The following is a 13252-nucleotide window of genomic DNA, read 5'->3' as shown; positions in this document are numbered from 1 at the left end:
GAGGGAGATTAGGTCTCTTTATTAAACCGTCCATAGGCTTTGGTTAGATGCACAGAGCAATAGGTTTGGTAAAACTGTGTCATATGCTGCATAAGACACACGTGTTTGTAAATCTCTCAATATCACTGATAACTTCAAAACACAGAGGAGTCACCTTGACCCTTGCGCCCAGGGCAGGTTGCATCCACAAGCCCTGTCTGGGGAGGATGGATATTGTTATGTGGTGCACATGAGGTTGTGAACTCAGTGAGTTGAGTAGCAGTACAATATAGTCTGATTCTCACGTGGAGCCACCCATTTCAAAATGTATAAACTGGATGTACTGTAGGCAACAACACTGGACACAATAGTCCACAGGAGTGTCCACTGAATGGCGCACGCTATATACAAAACTGAAATATTGAAAACCAGAAGCCCTGGTACTCCTAGCTGCGCTCCACCGACCTGTCTGCGCGTATGTGACGCATGGGAGGGGGCAGACTACTTAAAGGCGGATTAACGCTGGCAAGACATTAAATCCAACCTCCCTCCATCCAGACGCAGCGCGCAGCCCATCAACCTGATCTGAAGATCGAAAATAGGAGGGCTTATAGTAATCAGCCCTTCAGACTCCCATGACAAGGAAAAGTGTGGAAACGTCGTGGGAGCGCTCGGCACACACAGCAGGACGTTCACTGGCGTTGCGCGCTCAGCACATAACCCACCAGATAGCGCGCAGAGAGACAGAGAGAAGCGGGGACGGCAGCAGCATCCCGTGACGGATGCATTTTTTAGCTAATATCGGAAGGTTTGGAGACTGACACCAACGAGAGACAGAGAGAAGTAGGACGGGAAATAACGCGCTTTTTTTTTGGAGGGATTTGAACAGAGTACTGTTGTGCCCTTGTCTTCTCCGGATGCTCAGAAATGGGGGAATGGACTATACTAGAGAGGCTCCTGGAGGCTGCTGTCCAGCAGCACTCTACTATGATAGGAAGGTAAGATGATCAACAAAAACCAAGAACAACCGAAGAAACGCAGCAGCCTCCAGGATCGTCTTTAGCATGGTCCCCAGTCCCCCGTTTCTGTGTTGTGCCTCAAGGATCTTCTGTAGCATGGTGCCCAGTCCTTCGTGTCTGTGTTGTGGATTTTTCTGTCTTGTTTCACAGATATCCTTCTTTTTGCCTACCTCTACCTAAACGAGACGGCTGACTAAAAATCATTTGGCAGCTGTCTCTTCAGAACCTGGGATGGTGCTGCAAAGTCCAAACAGCCAAAACTAAACAAAAAAATCATGTGTCATTTCATGTATTCATTCATCCACTTATCCATTTGATGTGTGTCGGTGAGTTTGAGTGGTGGTTGTGCACTCTGGGGTGGCAGAAAGAGATTGGGCGATGAGAGTCGGCGTAATCACCTCTCACCATTAACAATGATCACACAGGTACAGTCAAAGCAACGCCGATTGCTTACATGTCATGTCAGCCATTAAATCACAAAACACATACAACACTGATACACATAACAAGCAGCACATAGCGTCCTCATCCCCAAGAGCGTCCTGTTTCAGAACTGGACAGCTCCCTAAATCCAGCACACCAGAATTGGATTCTGAGCGCTTCAGCCACCGAGGCAGCGCACAACCCAACCACATTTGGTGTCAGTTAACACATATATCTACACTTATTTTCACATTGTTTGTTTGTGTCCTTGCTTTTTAGGATCCTACTAACAGTGGTGGTCATCTTCCGGATTCTAATCGTAGCAATAGTTGGAGAGACTGTCTATGATGACGAGCAAACCATGTTTGTTTGTAACACCTTACAACCGGGCTGCAACCAGGCATGCTACGACAAGGCATTTCCCATTTCACACATTAGATATTGGGTTTTTCAGATCATCATGGTGTGCACCCCGAGTCTTTGTTTTATCACATACTCGGTGCATCAGTCGGCCAAGCAGAAGGAGCGGCGCTACTCGACAGTCTATCTGACACTAGACAAGGATCAAGATTCACTGAAGCGAGACGAAAGCAAAAAGATAAAGAACACCATTGTTAATGGAGTACTGCAAAACACTGAGAACTCCACCAAAGAAGCCGAGCCGGACTGTTTAGAAGTCAAAGAGATCCCTAATTCGGCCATGAGAACTACAAAGTCCAAAATGAGGCGGCAGGAGGGCATCTCCAGGTTTTACATCATCCAGGTGGTTTTCAGAAACGCGCTGGAAATTGGCTTTTTGGTGGGTCAGTATTTCTTGTATGGATTCAACGTCCCGTCGGTGTACGAATGTGATCGCTACCCCTGCATAAAAGATGTCGAGTGCTACGTCTCCAGACCCACGGAGAAGACAGTGTTCCTGGTATTCATGTTCGCGGTCAGTGGGTTTTGCGTGGTGCTGAACCTGGCTGAACTCAATCACTTGGGCTGGAGGAAAATCAAAACGGCCGTGCGAGGTGTGCAGGCTCGGCGGAAGTCCATTTATGAAATCAGAAATAAGGACTTGCCGAGGATGAGTGTGCCTAATTTTGGCCGCACTCAGTCTAGTGACTCTGCTTATGTGTAACACATGAGGAGGAGGAGGTGGAAGGTGTGAAAACATGTATAAAAATGAAAAGAAAAAAAAAACAACAGAAAACCATGATGGACATGATGGACAGCTCCGCACGCCTAAATTCGTGTCATGACTTCAAGAGTGGGCAGATTTTTTTGATTTGTTGGTCTTTTAAGGACTTCATGGCAAGCGTGGATTACACGTTTGTTTACTTATTTATTATTGCACTGATGCAACTTTTTAGTAACGTTTATACTCTGTAAGATGCTAAATGGAGACCATGTTAACGTGTTCACATATTTACTCTTTGTGTGGGCTGTTCTGCTGTACTTGAAGAGAGTAAATGCAAAAATTGCACTAAGAGGTGAACACTTGAGAGCCTGACCTTATATCCAAAACGTGCTACTGACCTGACGGTGTTTGTAAGACATTTACTTTCCACCTGTTTTTGGCACCAACCTGATTAAATGGCACATACACAGTGGTTAAACGGACAAAATCTACCATCCAGATTTATATATACATAGATATATAAATTCTTACTGACTATGGTTCGACCTAGTTGAAATACATCAGCGTAATTCATGTTTTTTTTTTTGTTGCCTGTGTTGCACCACTGACCTTAACATATGTAACCATTCCATTGCTTTATAGCTGACTTGCAAAACAGTATCTGGTGAATTTGCTGCAAACGCTAACGTCTGTGACTTCCTTAATTTATAACACACCAAAGCGCCCACTGCTTTTATTTGTGAAGTGTTTTCTTGCTTTTGTGTAATCAAGTGCCATACTTGTATATAAACATAATATATATGTATACATATAAATATATAGATATATAATAATCATCATGAAAGCTGATTCCCTGCTTGGATTATGCTAAATGCCGCCCAATTTTTTTATTTGCTTTAAATGTATTTGTTGTGATTTAAATGAAAAGAATATCAATAATAATAATAAGATATACAGTTTTCTCTGTTTTATTTTGCAAATGACTGGAAAAAGAAATGAAGTGCTAGTCTTTTTTTATAAACATGAAGGAAATGATCCCAATCAAAGCTGATCAAAACTGAAAAATAGCACAAATTGAGATTTTTATCAAAGAATGGGCAATAGAAATCTGCTCTGGTGCTACAGTTTTTCATTGAATGGTTTTAAATGTAACCGAACAGACCAGAAAAAAAACAAACATCTTTTTTTTTTCTGTGGAAAATAAAAGTGGGATTCGTGTACACCAGAAATGTGTGAGGTGCAGTACTTTGTGTCTGCTACTCCAGCTTGTGTTGACTGACCTATCACACAGATATATATACAGTATATATATATATATATATATATATATATATATAGATCCAGTGGAAGTTTTGCCTTGGTGCAGTGAAGACATTAGCCACACCCACTCTGTATTTAAAAAAAACCTACTGCAGGACACACCTTGTACAAGATCTCATCACTCTGCAATGTGTTGCAATACTGATACTGCTTCCATGAGACACATCAATACTTATGCTCCATAAGAGAGTGGCCTAAGGGAACTTTTAGTCTATATGGCATGCATCAAATCAGACACTGCCTCCAGCCCTTACAGTGAGCTATTCATTCGCAGGGTCTCACTATGGACTTAGTTTGTGACTTTCCTCGTACTCTGCAGGAATGACAAAAAGCCGATCATGGTTCTGAATACTGAGGGGGCTGCCCTTTCTTGTGCCCTGCTCATCCCTTCTTCACGCATTTGAGAAAAGATGAAAGAATGCAGCTTGAATTGAGGGTAAGGTTGTGTACTCCTCTTGAAGGTCAGATTGAAAACAAAAGATGGGGAGAAGAAAAAAGAGAAGGTGCACAATGATATGCCCACACAAGAAGGAAAGAGAGAAAGCATGAGCGAGAGAGAGAGAGAGCAAGAGAGAAATAAAGACACAGAGAGATAAAAATGAGATATTTGCAGCTGACCATTGCAGGTGATCAGGGGAAGGGCTGGTCTTCTCATGATTCCCCTGCCAGGATGACTCTGCAAAGCCAGGAGGAATCGAAGAGCAGCGGCACCGGCACATCCATCTCCAACTCAGCAGGGACCCGAGATTTCTCCCTAAGTCATGAACTTGAAAAAAGAAAAACAGAAGACAGAAGAAGAAGAGTTTGTCAACTTCACTCTGATGCAATGCAGTGAACGCCTTTATGCATCTTTGTCTCCCTCTCTTTTTCCTCTTGCTCATCCATATCTTTTTCAGCGATTCAATTGCTCCAACATAAAACCTTCAAACTAGGGTTCAATATTCACTTAAAAGCATCACAGAAATAAGGGAAATTAATAAGTTAAATTCACAAATAAGAAAAAAAAAAATAATGGAATATAACAAGGAATTTGATATGTCTACTGTACCTTTACAGTACAGCGTTTAAATACAACTGTCATCATTTTTGATGCTTTGGTAGTTTTATTTCAACCTGGTTTCAAACTCCAGCAAAATGGCAAAATTATTGGGGTATGTTCCAATGCAATTATGCATGCTGTCATGCATTTACATCATGTGAGTGTTGCAGGGCTCAGCAGAGATTACACTGTACCTGTGTGTCTGCACTTTTTTGCAGTCATGACAGCCAGGTTACAGGCGGCATAGAGAGCATTTGGCTGGTAACATGAAAAATACACATGGCAATTCACTCAGTTTCAGATTTACACATTTAAGACTATGCAAATGTACTGTTTATAGTGATTAAGTAATCTCAAGGACCTGTGCATTCATCAACTGGCCCTCTGACAACTGCAGCAGAACACACCAAGGCTGCACGCAAGCTATTTTAAGACTACAAGGCAAAACACTGCAGGAACACCTCCAATTTCAAGTGATTCAAGGTGCTCAGGGTGAAGGCAGGGATTTTTAGAGCCATAACCCACCCCCATCTTTAATGCGAGTCATCAACAAAGAGGCACCCTTATACAGAGGGAGAAGTCTTCTCCCTGGACATGTACTGTGGGAGAGGAAGGCACTCAGCTCATAAACAGACAGCTTTTTTTTTATGATCATTGTGGGCCTCCATATTGTAACACTGTCCACCTTCATTCAAGATAGAAAAGTCTTATGCTACACACATTAATCTGTAGAATGTGTGGTGTTATTTTATTTTGAATTAAATTCCCCATTTTCAGAAAGCAAGTCATAGTCAAAGTGGCTGATGAGGCTAAAGTTTCAGCATTAAAACTGTGTGTTGCAGTACAGTATGTTTTTATGTCATATCACCTCATACCATAGGTCTTAACCTTGGGCCACAATTTGTAAAGATTTTGTCCGAAGGCACCTGATCCAAAAGTAATCGCAGTGTTTGGCACAGAACAAGAGGACAAAAGAAGTATGTTTAGTGATGTGGAATTGCAGATGGGATATATCCTGACCAAAGTGTGTTTTTATTCGAGGGACAAGGCCAGACTGGCACAGGTGAGTGATGGTGCTGGAGCACTGACATCTTTATTAACAATCATGGCAGCCACCTTACATCATATTGACAACTCCCCTAGAATAAGGTGTTAGACGAGGACAGTTGCCTCCAAAAAAGATTCCAAAATACATACACAATCAACTCAATCATTATAAGACTCTAAAAATGTGAACATTTTCACATGATATAGTGTCTATTTGTCTATGCGTTTGTGTTGGGACATAATTATCATTTGTGACTTTTATAATGTTCTCCTATTATTCTATATTTAATTAAAAGTATATACCTGCTCAATGTAAAAACAGAAAACAATATGTATAAAGATATTGTTAAAATACTGAAGACAGGAGGAAATTCCTACAGTACACACCCCTGTTTTCTTGCAGCATACTCTGCTCTGTGTGGCCTCGCAGAAGATTTTACACATTTAACCACAACTTTCACCTGAGAGTGAATCCTGCAATCCCTGTGCCCCAAAACAAGCACGCCCTCCCAATTTCTCCTCTTTTCCCAATCTAAAAAGAGAAGGCTGGCTCCAGGGGAGCGCTGCTTTAAATCTGCCTTTTGCACAGATTACTGCATGAAAGGGGGAAAGCAAACAGAAGAAAAACAGTGAATGCGGGTCTTTTTGATCCACTCAGCCAGAAGCAATGAAATTAGCCTGGTTACCGCAGCACATATGCACGGCATAGTATGGCATAGGCAGATATGGCAGACATTGAAACAGAACACACTTGATGTTTGCACCCATGCGAGGGAGGAAGCAGTAACGCATTTTCACAGTGTAACCAAGTTTCTAACTTTCTGTCTGCCAGGGGAGCAAAAGCATCCACAGTGTTCTGGCTGTAAAGTAGCTTTCTCTTTCTCCAGCCACAATAGTTTCACCCCCACCACTCTGCTTTACAGCTGCTCAAAGAAGCAGAACACCAAACTTTCATTCTATGATCTGCGCTTTGGGTGTTTTGTCTTTAAACTACCCCACTTTAATGAAATCTTCACAATACAAGGACAAAAGGACAGAGAACATTAGACAGAGTCTGCACAGAGGGATTTGGCTGGCTGGTTTGGTTGGTGGTGGGGCCATATTGGCCCATACAAAAGGATTTGGTAAAAAATAAGAGCTGCTGGCACTGATAAAATATACCTGACAGACCTGACAGCAGATTAATTTCTCATCCATTTTTTAATGTGACCCCAGGATTAAGAACATTAGCGGATTATACACAGATTTGTCAACCAGAGGTTCACAGTGGGACAGCCAGCACCTGTGTGAGGACACAATGCACCCAATCCCAAAAACCGATGTAGTCCTCTACTTTTGAGCCAGGTAGGTCAGGTTAAGATAGAGTTAGTTGGGATGAAGCTATTTAAACCTTGAGAAAGAGACCAGATTACTCTCTTTATTTGTATTTTATTAATTATCTTATGTAAATTCAGTATTTTTTGTTTAGAGGATGCAAGCGTTTATGAGCCGCAACCTATAGGATACTACAGCTTTTTGCCATAATGCACCAACTGTGTCAAACTGTTAAGTAGTTTGTCATTAATGCAAAGCAGACAGCGCCAGACCACACTGCAGCAAAAACAAAACCTAAACAATTTCCTGCTTGTGACATCTTTAATTTCCCTCCAGGTGACAGCTCATTCTGACACCTATTGCTTGTTCCAACTTTCTACACCCACTCACCTCCTCTGCATTCCCTAATAGCTTGTACTACACACAGCCCATCGACCCTGATAAATGTTTAGGTTCTGCACCATTACACAGCCAATAAAAATCAGTGGCTGGCAAGTCTTAATCGGACACAGTGGCGTTCACCAGCCAATTGGACTTGTACCGATATCGGAGGCAGAGAATAGCAGAGTGCTTAGGAAGATGGAAGAGACAGAGGCAGAGGTATAGAGATATTAATTTACAGCAACCCACACTGAAATGTAATCACACACACAGAAGAATATGAATCACTGCTGTGTATTATAGAGACACACAGGGATAGAAGATAATACCCATCTTGTAAGATTCACAGACCACCGTTTAACTTGATGAGGAAGCTGCTGCTATAAAAAAAAAGAAAAAAAAAAGAAAACCAGTAATGACATGCAAACAAAGAGAAAGAGAAACAAAGAAATTATACAAATAGCACTACTTTGATGGTGAATTCAGATGTTTCTAAATCCCAGTGGAAGTGTGAGATTACACAGTGTGGGTTGGTCTCACTGACTCTGCCGCTGCTGTTTGGTTTAGTGATCATCTAGTCGACCTCACTGTGGTTTACCTTTGGACTCTGCATGAACCGCACACATTGCTGTCTGATTTCTCTCAGCTGATTTTCCCTGAGTATCTCTATTGCCCCTTCCTTCCCTTCCTTGCCCTCCTGCTATTAAATCTACCTCCCTCTTTCTCGCTCCCTTCTTCAGTCCTGTCAGTTTCACTACCTCTCTCATCTCTTTCTCTCTCTCCCTCCTTAGTGTGTTCCTTTTCTCTCCCTTCTTAACCTCTCCCACTCCTTCACCCATCCCCCCTCTCTTACTCTAATGTGATGCCAGTTTGCCGTGAATCACATGGTTGTCATTTTACTGAGCTCCAAAGAAAGGTATGAGGTCACACTTTACATTGCTGCTTTCAGTCTTATTGATGCAGCACTTTTTACAAACACCACGGCTGGGTTTTCAACCAAAGCTTATAAAATAGTATGGTTGGTGGATTCCAGCTAAATCTGGTTTTGCTGTTATAGCAAATGCATTGAAAAACAACACGGAAATTTTGAAAACGTAAGCAAGGTTAATAAAAGTGAATTCTGCAACATGAATCTATAAACTGCAAAACAGAAATAATTAAATTGTGTAATTAAAGTGTGTCATGAAATACTATACCGCCTTAATTTAGACAAATGTCTTTTCTATGGAATACTGACATGAAAATAAATTTGACAATGAGTCCGACTCTGCCGCATAAATCTGAAACAGCAGTGTGTCATTTTTGTAAAGATATCCAACCAAAACAAAACAGACACACGCAACAGCTAAAATATGTTGTTCATGCTCCTCTACTAGACAAGAAACAACAAAATGACGCATTACAGACAATATTTGGTGAATGGGAGAGGGGCAGACACAGCCCGGTTACTCTCTGCTAGACTCATTTGTTTCTTCTTGCTCTCTGTGATAACTGAAATACAGCTCAATTTACTGTTTACGCTCATTTACATATTTGACCCGGGGAGTATTCTACAGTAAGTTTGTTAAGATGTTACTGGTTGGATGCTGACAGTTGATGTTGTTGGAAGGCTTTATATCGTAAAGTGTTGAAAACTAACCCGAACTAAAACTGCAGCTAACCTCCGTCTTTGTCTCACAAAGCTGTTTAATACAGGATTGTTGTGCTGGATTGCTCTTCTTTGTTTTTGTTCCTGCTGCAGTGTAGTGTTTTGTGATGCTTCTTGGAATCCTTTCTTCTGCGAGAGGATTTAAAAAAAAAAAAACTATCTCATGGAAAAAAGTGTTTGAGAGCACTCAGCCAGTTCCTGTAACATTCAGAAAAAATGTGTTTCCTCTAGTTTAGTCCCTGAATATGTCACTCATTTAACACTCATCCAGCACAGTGCAGTAAATTATCTGTAGCCTTGTCAGTATCAGACTTTTCTTTAGGATTCCAAACACGGGAACGACACATCTCACTGATCTCAGAGCAGAAACATGGCAATATAACTCCAAAGCATCCCCATCCCATGTGGGGTTTGTTTGTTTAAATTTTTTAAAAACAAGCCTTTTGATCTTATACTCCCTGTGCATGTGAGCTCTTGAGACAGCTGAAACATGACTCAAAAGTTTAAACCTGTCACATATTCATCATCAAAACTCACAGAGATACCAGCATCCTACATCTGTCTGTTAGCCTTAAAACTTTATATTGAAATCTCTGATCTTTGTGCGTCTTGGCGATATGATGCAGATGGTAGCGTAGTTGCCTGTCAGCTATGAACCACAAATACTCCCAATAGTGTGTCAGAATGCAGCATTTGCCCAAGATAACCTATGATAAGACATACGCACACACACCAACACACACATATGCTCTACCCACGTTTCCCATAAGCCTCCAAGCACACATGCTGAGCTGCTCCTTTTCTGAGTGTTTCAAATGAAAACAGGGCTGCCGGGAGATTTGTGTAGAAACGTATGCTGCTGTTGGTGTTGCTGAGGCGTTAATTAGACTGAGAAATCTTGTCTTAGACCCTCCCTCCAAGCCGTCCAGTTACACACACACAGACACACAAAACACCTCCCCCCACGCACCAGAAATCCAACTGTGTGTGCCAGAAGATGTCTTAGCCGTAAGCCACTTGAAATGTGTGCATGAAATTCCAGTCGATCAGGAGAGATCAATCGTAATCTGACTGTCATAATTTTCTCTGATGAAGCTGGTGTAAATTTGTGAGTTGGATCACAGCTGCCGGGCTTTGGCGTGCAGCAAGTGTTGATTGTGTTAATGATTCTCTGCTTTCTCATGCCAACTTGTCTTTACAGCCAAAGGTAACACCGCCATGATTTCATATCATAATTAACAGGCTGGATTTGGATGCTACAAGAACAAAATAGTGAAGATGAGATTCAAATCGAAAAAGAAGGCATAAATATTACATAATAAAAGCGTAACACTTGTCAATGAATTTCACTTTTAAGCGACCGATTTCAAGAAATGGTCATTTAACGATGCACATAACGACAAAGCCAGACCAGTTAAAACCACTGTTAGAGCAGTTATAAAGATAGTTGCAAGTCAGGAATCATTACAGGGGTGGTAGGACCAATGGGGACCTGCACAGGGCTAGCGAGGGCAAGGGAAGGTACTGTAACTTCAGGGTGCTGATGCAGTGGAATCCTTAAAGAAATGGCTTAATGGTATTGTGGGATCAATACAACAGCAGTGAACAGATGGGCTCTACCTGGTGAAGATCAGTTTCTCCCGACTTCAGCCGATTTATGTTTTCACACTACAACAAATGTCTGTCTTTGGAGGTAATTCTGTCTTAAAACATCTATTTTCTGCCAATGAGGCGAGATAAGTCCATCTCGATCCACTACAGCTTCAGTCATCCCGTCCTTTCATAACGATAGCAAACGCAGTTCAGTCTACAGTTGAAATGACAAATTATTGATAGCAACATCACAACCCACTGTGAGGTGCGGTACATACTGATGATGTATATGAGTTTTTGAAAGCAACATATGGCATGTAGGAGAGGAGGGACAATGTAGAGGAAGATGGCTTTGTTTACCGTAAACTGCAGTGATCAGTGGTGGTAACAGAAACACAATGTTCAGGAGTTAAAGAGGTTAAACAAATTGATGTGTGGTTTTCTTTTTTGGACTCATGATTCCACTTAAGTATGCATGATATAAGTCTCTGAATATATACAGTACTTTGTATGTATGTGTGGGTAACATTTTAATAAGGTAGATTCTGCCCACACAACTGCCTCTTACTATATAGGAGTTTGGGTCATGCAGGAATAAACAGTGACTATAAGTTCCTTCAGACATTTATAGATACTGACCAAATGCACCTTTCTGAGAAGCTTTTGGCAACTGGTTTATATTTAATTCAAATCACATTTTAATAATGTACTGTATGACATCAATGATCCACTAAGCATTAGGTAATCACATGACCTAATGCCAACTTCATTTATCATTTATCAGTATTGATGTTAATTCTGTGTCATTGTGTCACTCAGTTGCCAGTTTATTAGCTAAAACTAATGCAGCATTGCAGTACAATACACACACTGCAATACAACATTGCAGCACTGAATCCTAACTACAACAAGTTTATAATGCTCAGCTTTTATTGGAACTGTCATACAGAGGTGTTGGTTCAAGTGTATGATCATTTTGGAGGCTGCAGTTTGAAGTGCTGCTGAACGGTACTATGTCATACTGACAGGTGTTTCTATTATCCATTTATAACAGTGACGGTTAGGCTAAATAATAGAAACATCCCTCTGTATAATGCAATACTCTTCAACAGCACCGCAAATTACAACCTCCAAAATGATCATATAGTTGAATGAACACCTCTCTAAAACACTTTCGACAAAAAACCTCATGAAGGTAAGATGTACTGCCACTCTGTTGAATTAGACTGCAATCACGTTAGCTAGGTGCACCTAATGAACTCACGTTGGATCATGACATGAAATCCATTAGCCATGCATTTGCATACCTTAGATACCAGTAGAATTATTTATGTTTGCACTTCATTTTACTGCATGATAGCCCAACCATTTCGAATATTTTCTATTTAACATTAACTTTCAGACAACCAAGCGCATAAGATGACTAAAAATCTATTCTCAGTTTGTATAGTTTGTATATTTTTTTTCCTCTTTCTGTCATTTCCTTGTTTTACATCCACTGCCATGTAAAAAGAGCTTGGTGTGGTGCCTCCCCAGTGCAGTGAGAGCTGCTCTGGCTCAGACTGGTCTGGGAGCTCTCCCATGGCCTTAGGAGGCACAACTGGAGACAAGCTGGTCTCCCTCCAAACAGAGATTTGGGTTCACATGACCTGAGCGAGCAGCTGTCCCCCACAGTCCTCCCCTGCAGCACCGCACACTGCAAAATGGGAATGTCCTCTGTGCAAAAGCTCTGCTCATGTGCAAGCCATGATTTGAACAAAGCAGTGCCCAGAGTTACTCTCTCGCGCTTACACTTACACTAAAAAACGCGTACACGCATACCCACGCACACACACAGTAAAAGTGTGCCCAGCCATCATGGACGGAACACTGTGTACTCCTCATGTTGACATATAGGACTATAGAATCTCCTCATGAATATGAAGTGCTGGTTTGTAGCTTGCCAAGTCATTACTGAGATTGCGGTGGAAGCTTTTTAAACAGCCAGAAGGCATACAAACCTAAACCATCTGTATTAAATCATATTTTATATAGTAATCTGTTCTGCTTGGGTGAACATTTTCAGTGCAAACATATTCCACAAAATAGTTTGAATGAAGTTGAATTTTCCTTGCTGATTGAAATTTAAATCTCAGAGTATATTTCTATAACACTGAATATTTTTAACTAATTAAGCAGCAATCAAAGTTCAATCTAGAAGAGAAAACATTCTGAGTTATTACAAGTTTAACACTCAGCTTCATCAATAGTGTTTGGGTGTGGTCCCATCAGATTAGATTGACCGGGCGGTCTCCCTCGCACAGATAGTAAGAACAGTAAGAACAGTAAGAACCTGATTATCAAAATCTACAGGACCTTCAAGGCTT

At 41.2% G+C, this 13252-nt stretch overlaps 1 protein-coding gene across 1 annotated transcript; it reads left to right on the top strand.

Moving 5' to 3' along the window:
- Positions 1 to 338: 338 nt before the first annotated feature.
- LOC130179700 (gap junction delta-2 protein) lies at positions 339 to 3764 on the top strand. The gene is made up of 2 exons (XM_056392672.1): positions 339 to 977; positions 1701 to 3764. The coding sequence occupies exons 1-2, from the start codon at positions 907 to 909 to the stop codon at positions 2542 to 2544; spliced, it is 915 nt and encodes a 304-aa protein (XP_056248647.1). The 5' UTR covers positions 339 to 906; the 3' UTR covers positions 2545 to 3764.
- The last annotated feature ends 9488 nt before the right edge of the window (positions 3765 to 13252 follow it).

The sequence above is a fragment of the Seriola aureovittata genome, chromosome 13 (assembly GCF_021018895.1).
Source record: "Seriola aureovittata isolate HTS-2021-v1 ecotype China chromosome 13, ASM2101889v1, whole genome shotgun sequence".
Taxonomy (NCBI): domain Eukaryota; kingdom Metazoa; phylum Chordata; class Actinopteri; order Carangiformes; family Carangidae; genus Seriola; species Seriola aureovittata.
This window is presented reverse-complemented; position numbering and strand designations above follow the sequence as displayed.

Bases quoted from the DNA above. Each gene is read 5' to 3' on its own strand.
- LOC130179700 (XM_056392672.1), top strand. From the start codon at position 907: ATGGGGGAATGGACTATACTAGAGAGGCTCCTGGAGGCTGCTGTCCAG. The intron at 978-1,700 runs GTAAGATGATCA...CTTGCTTTTTAG, and splicing joins CACTCTACTATGATAGGAAG to GATCCTACTAACAGTGGTGG.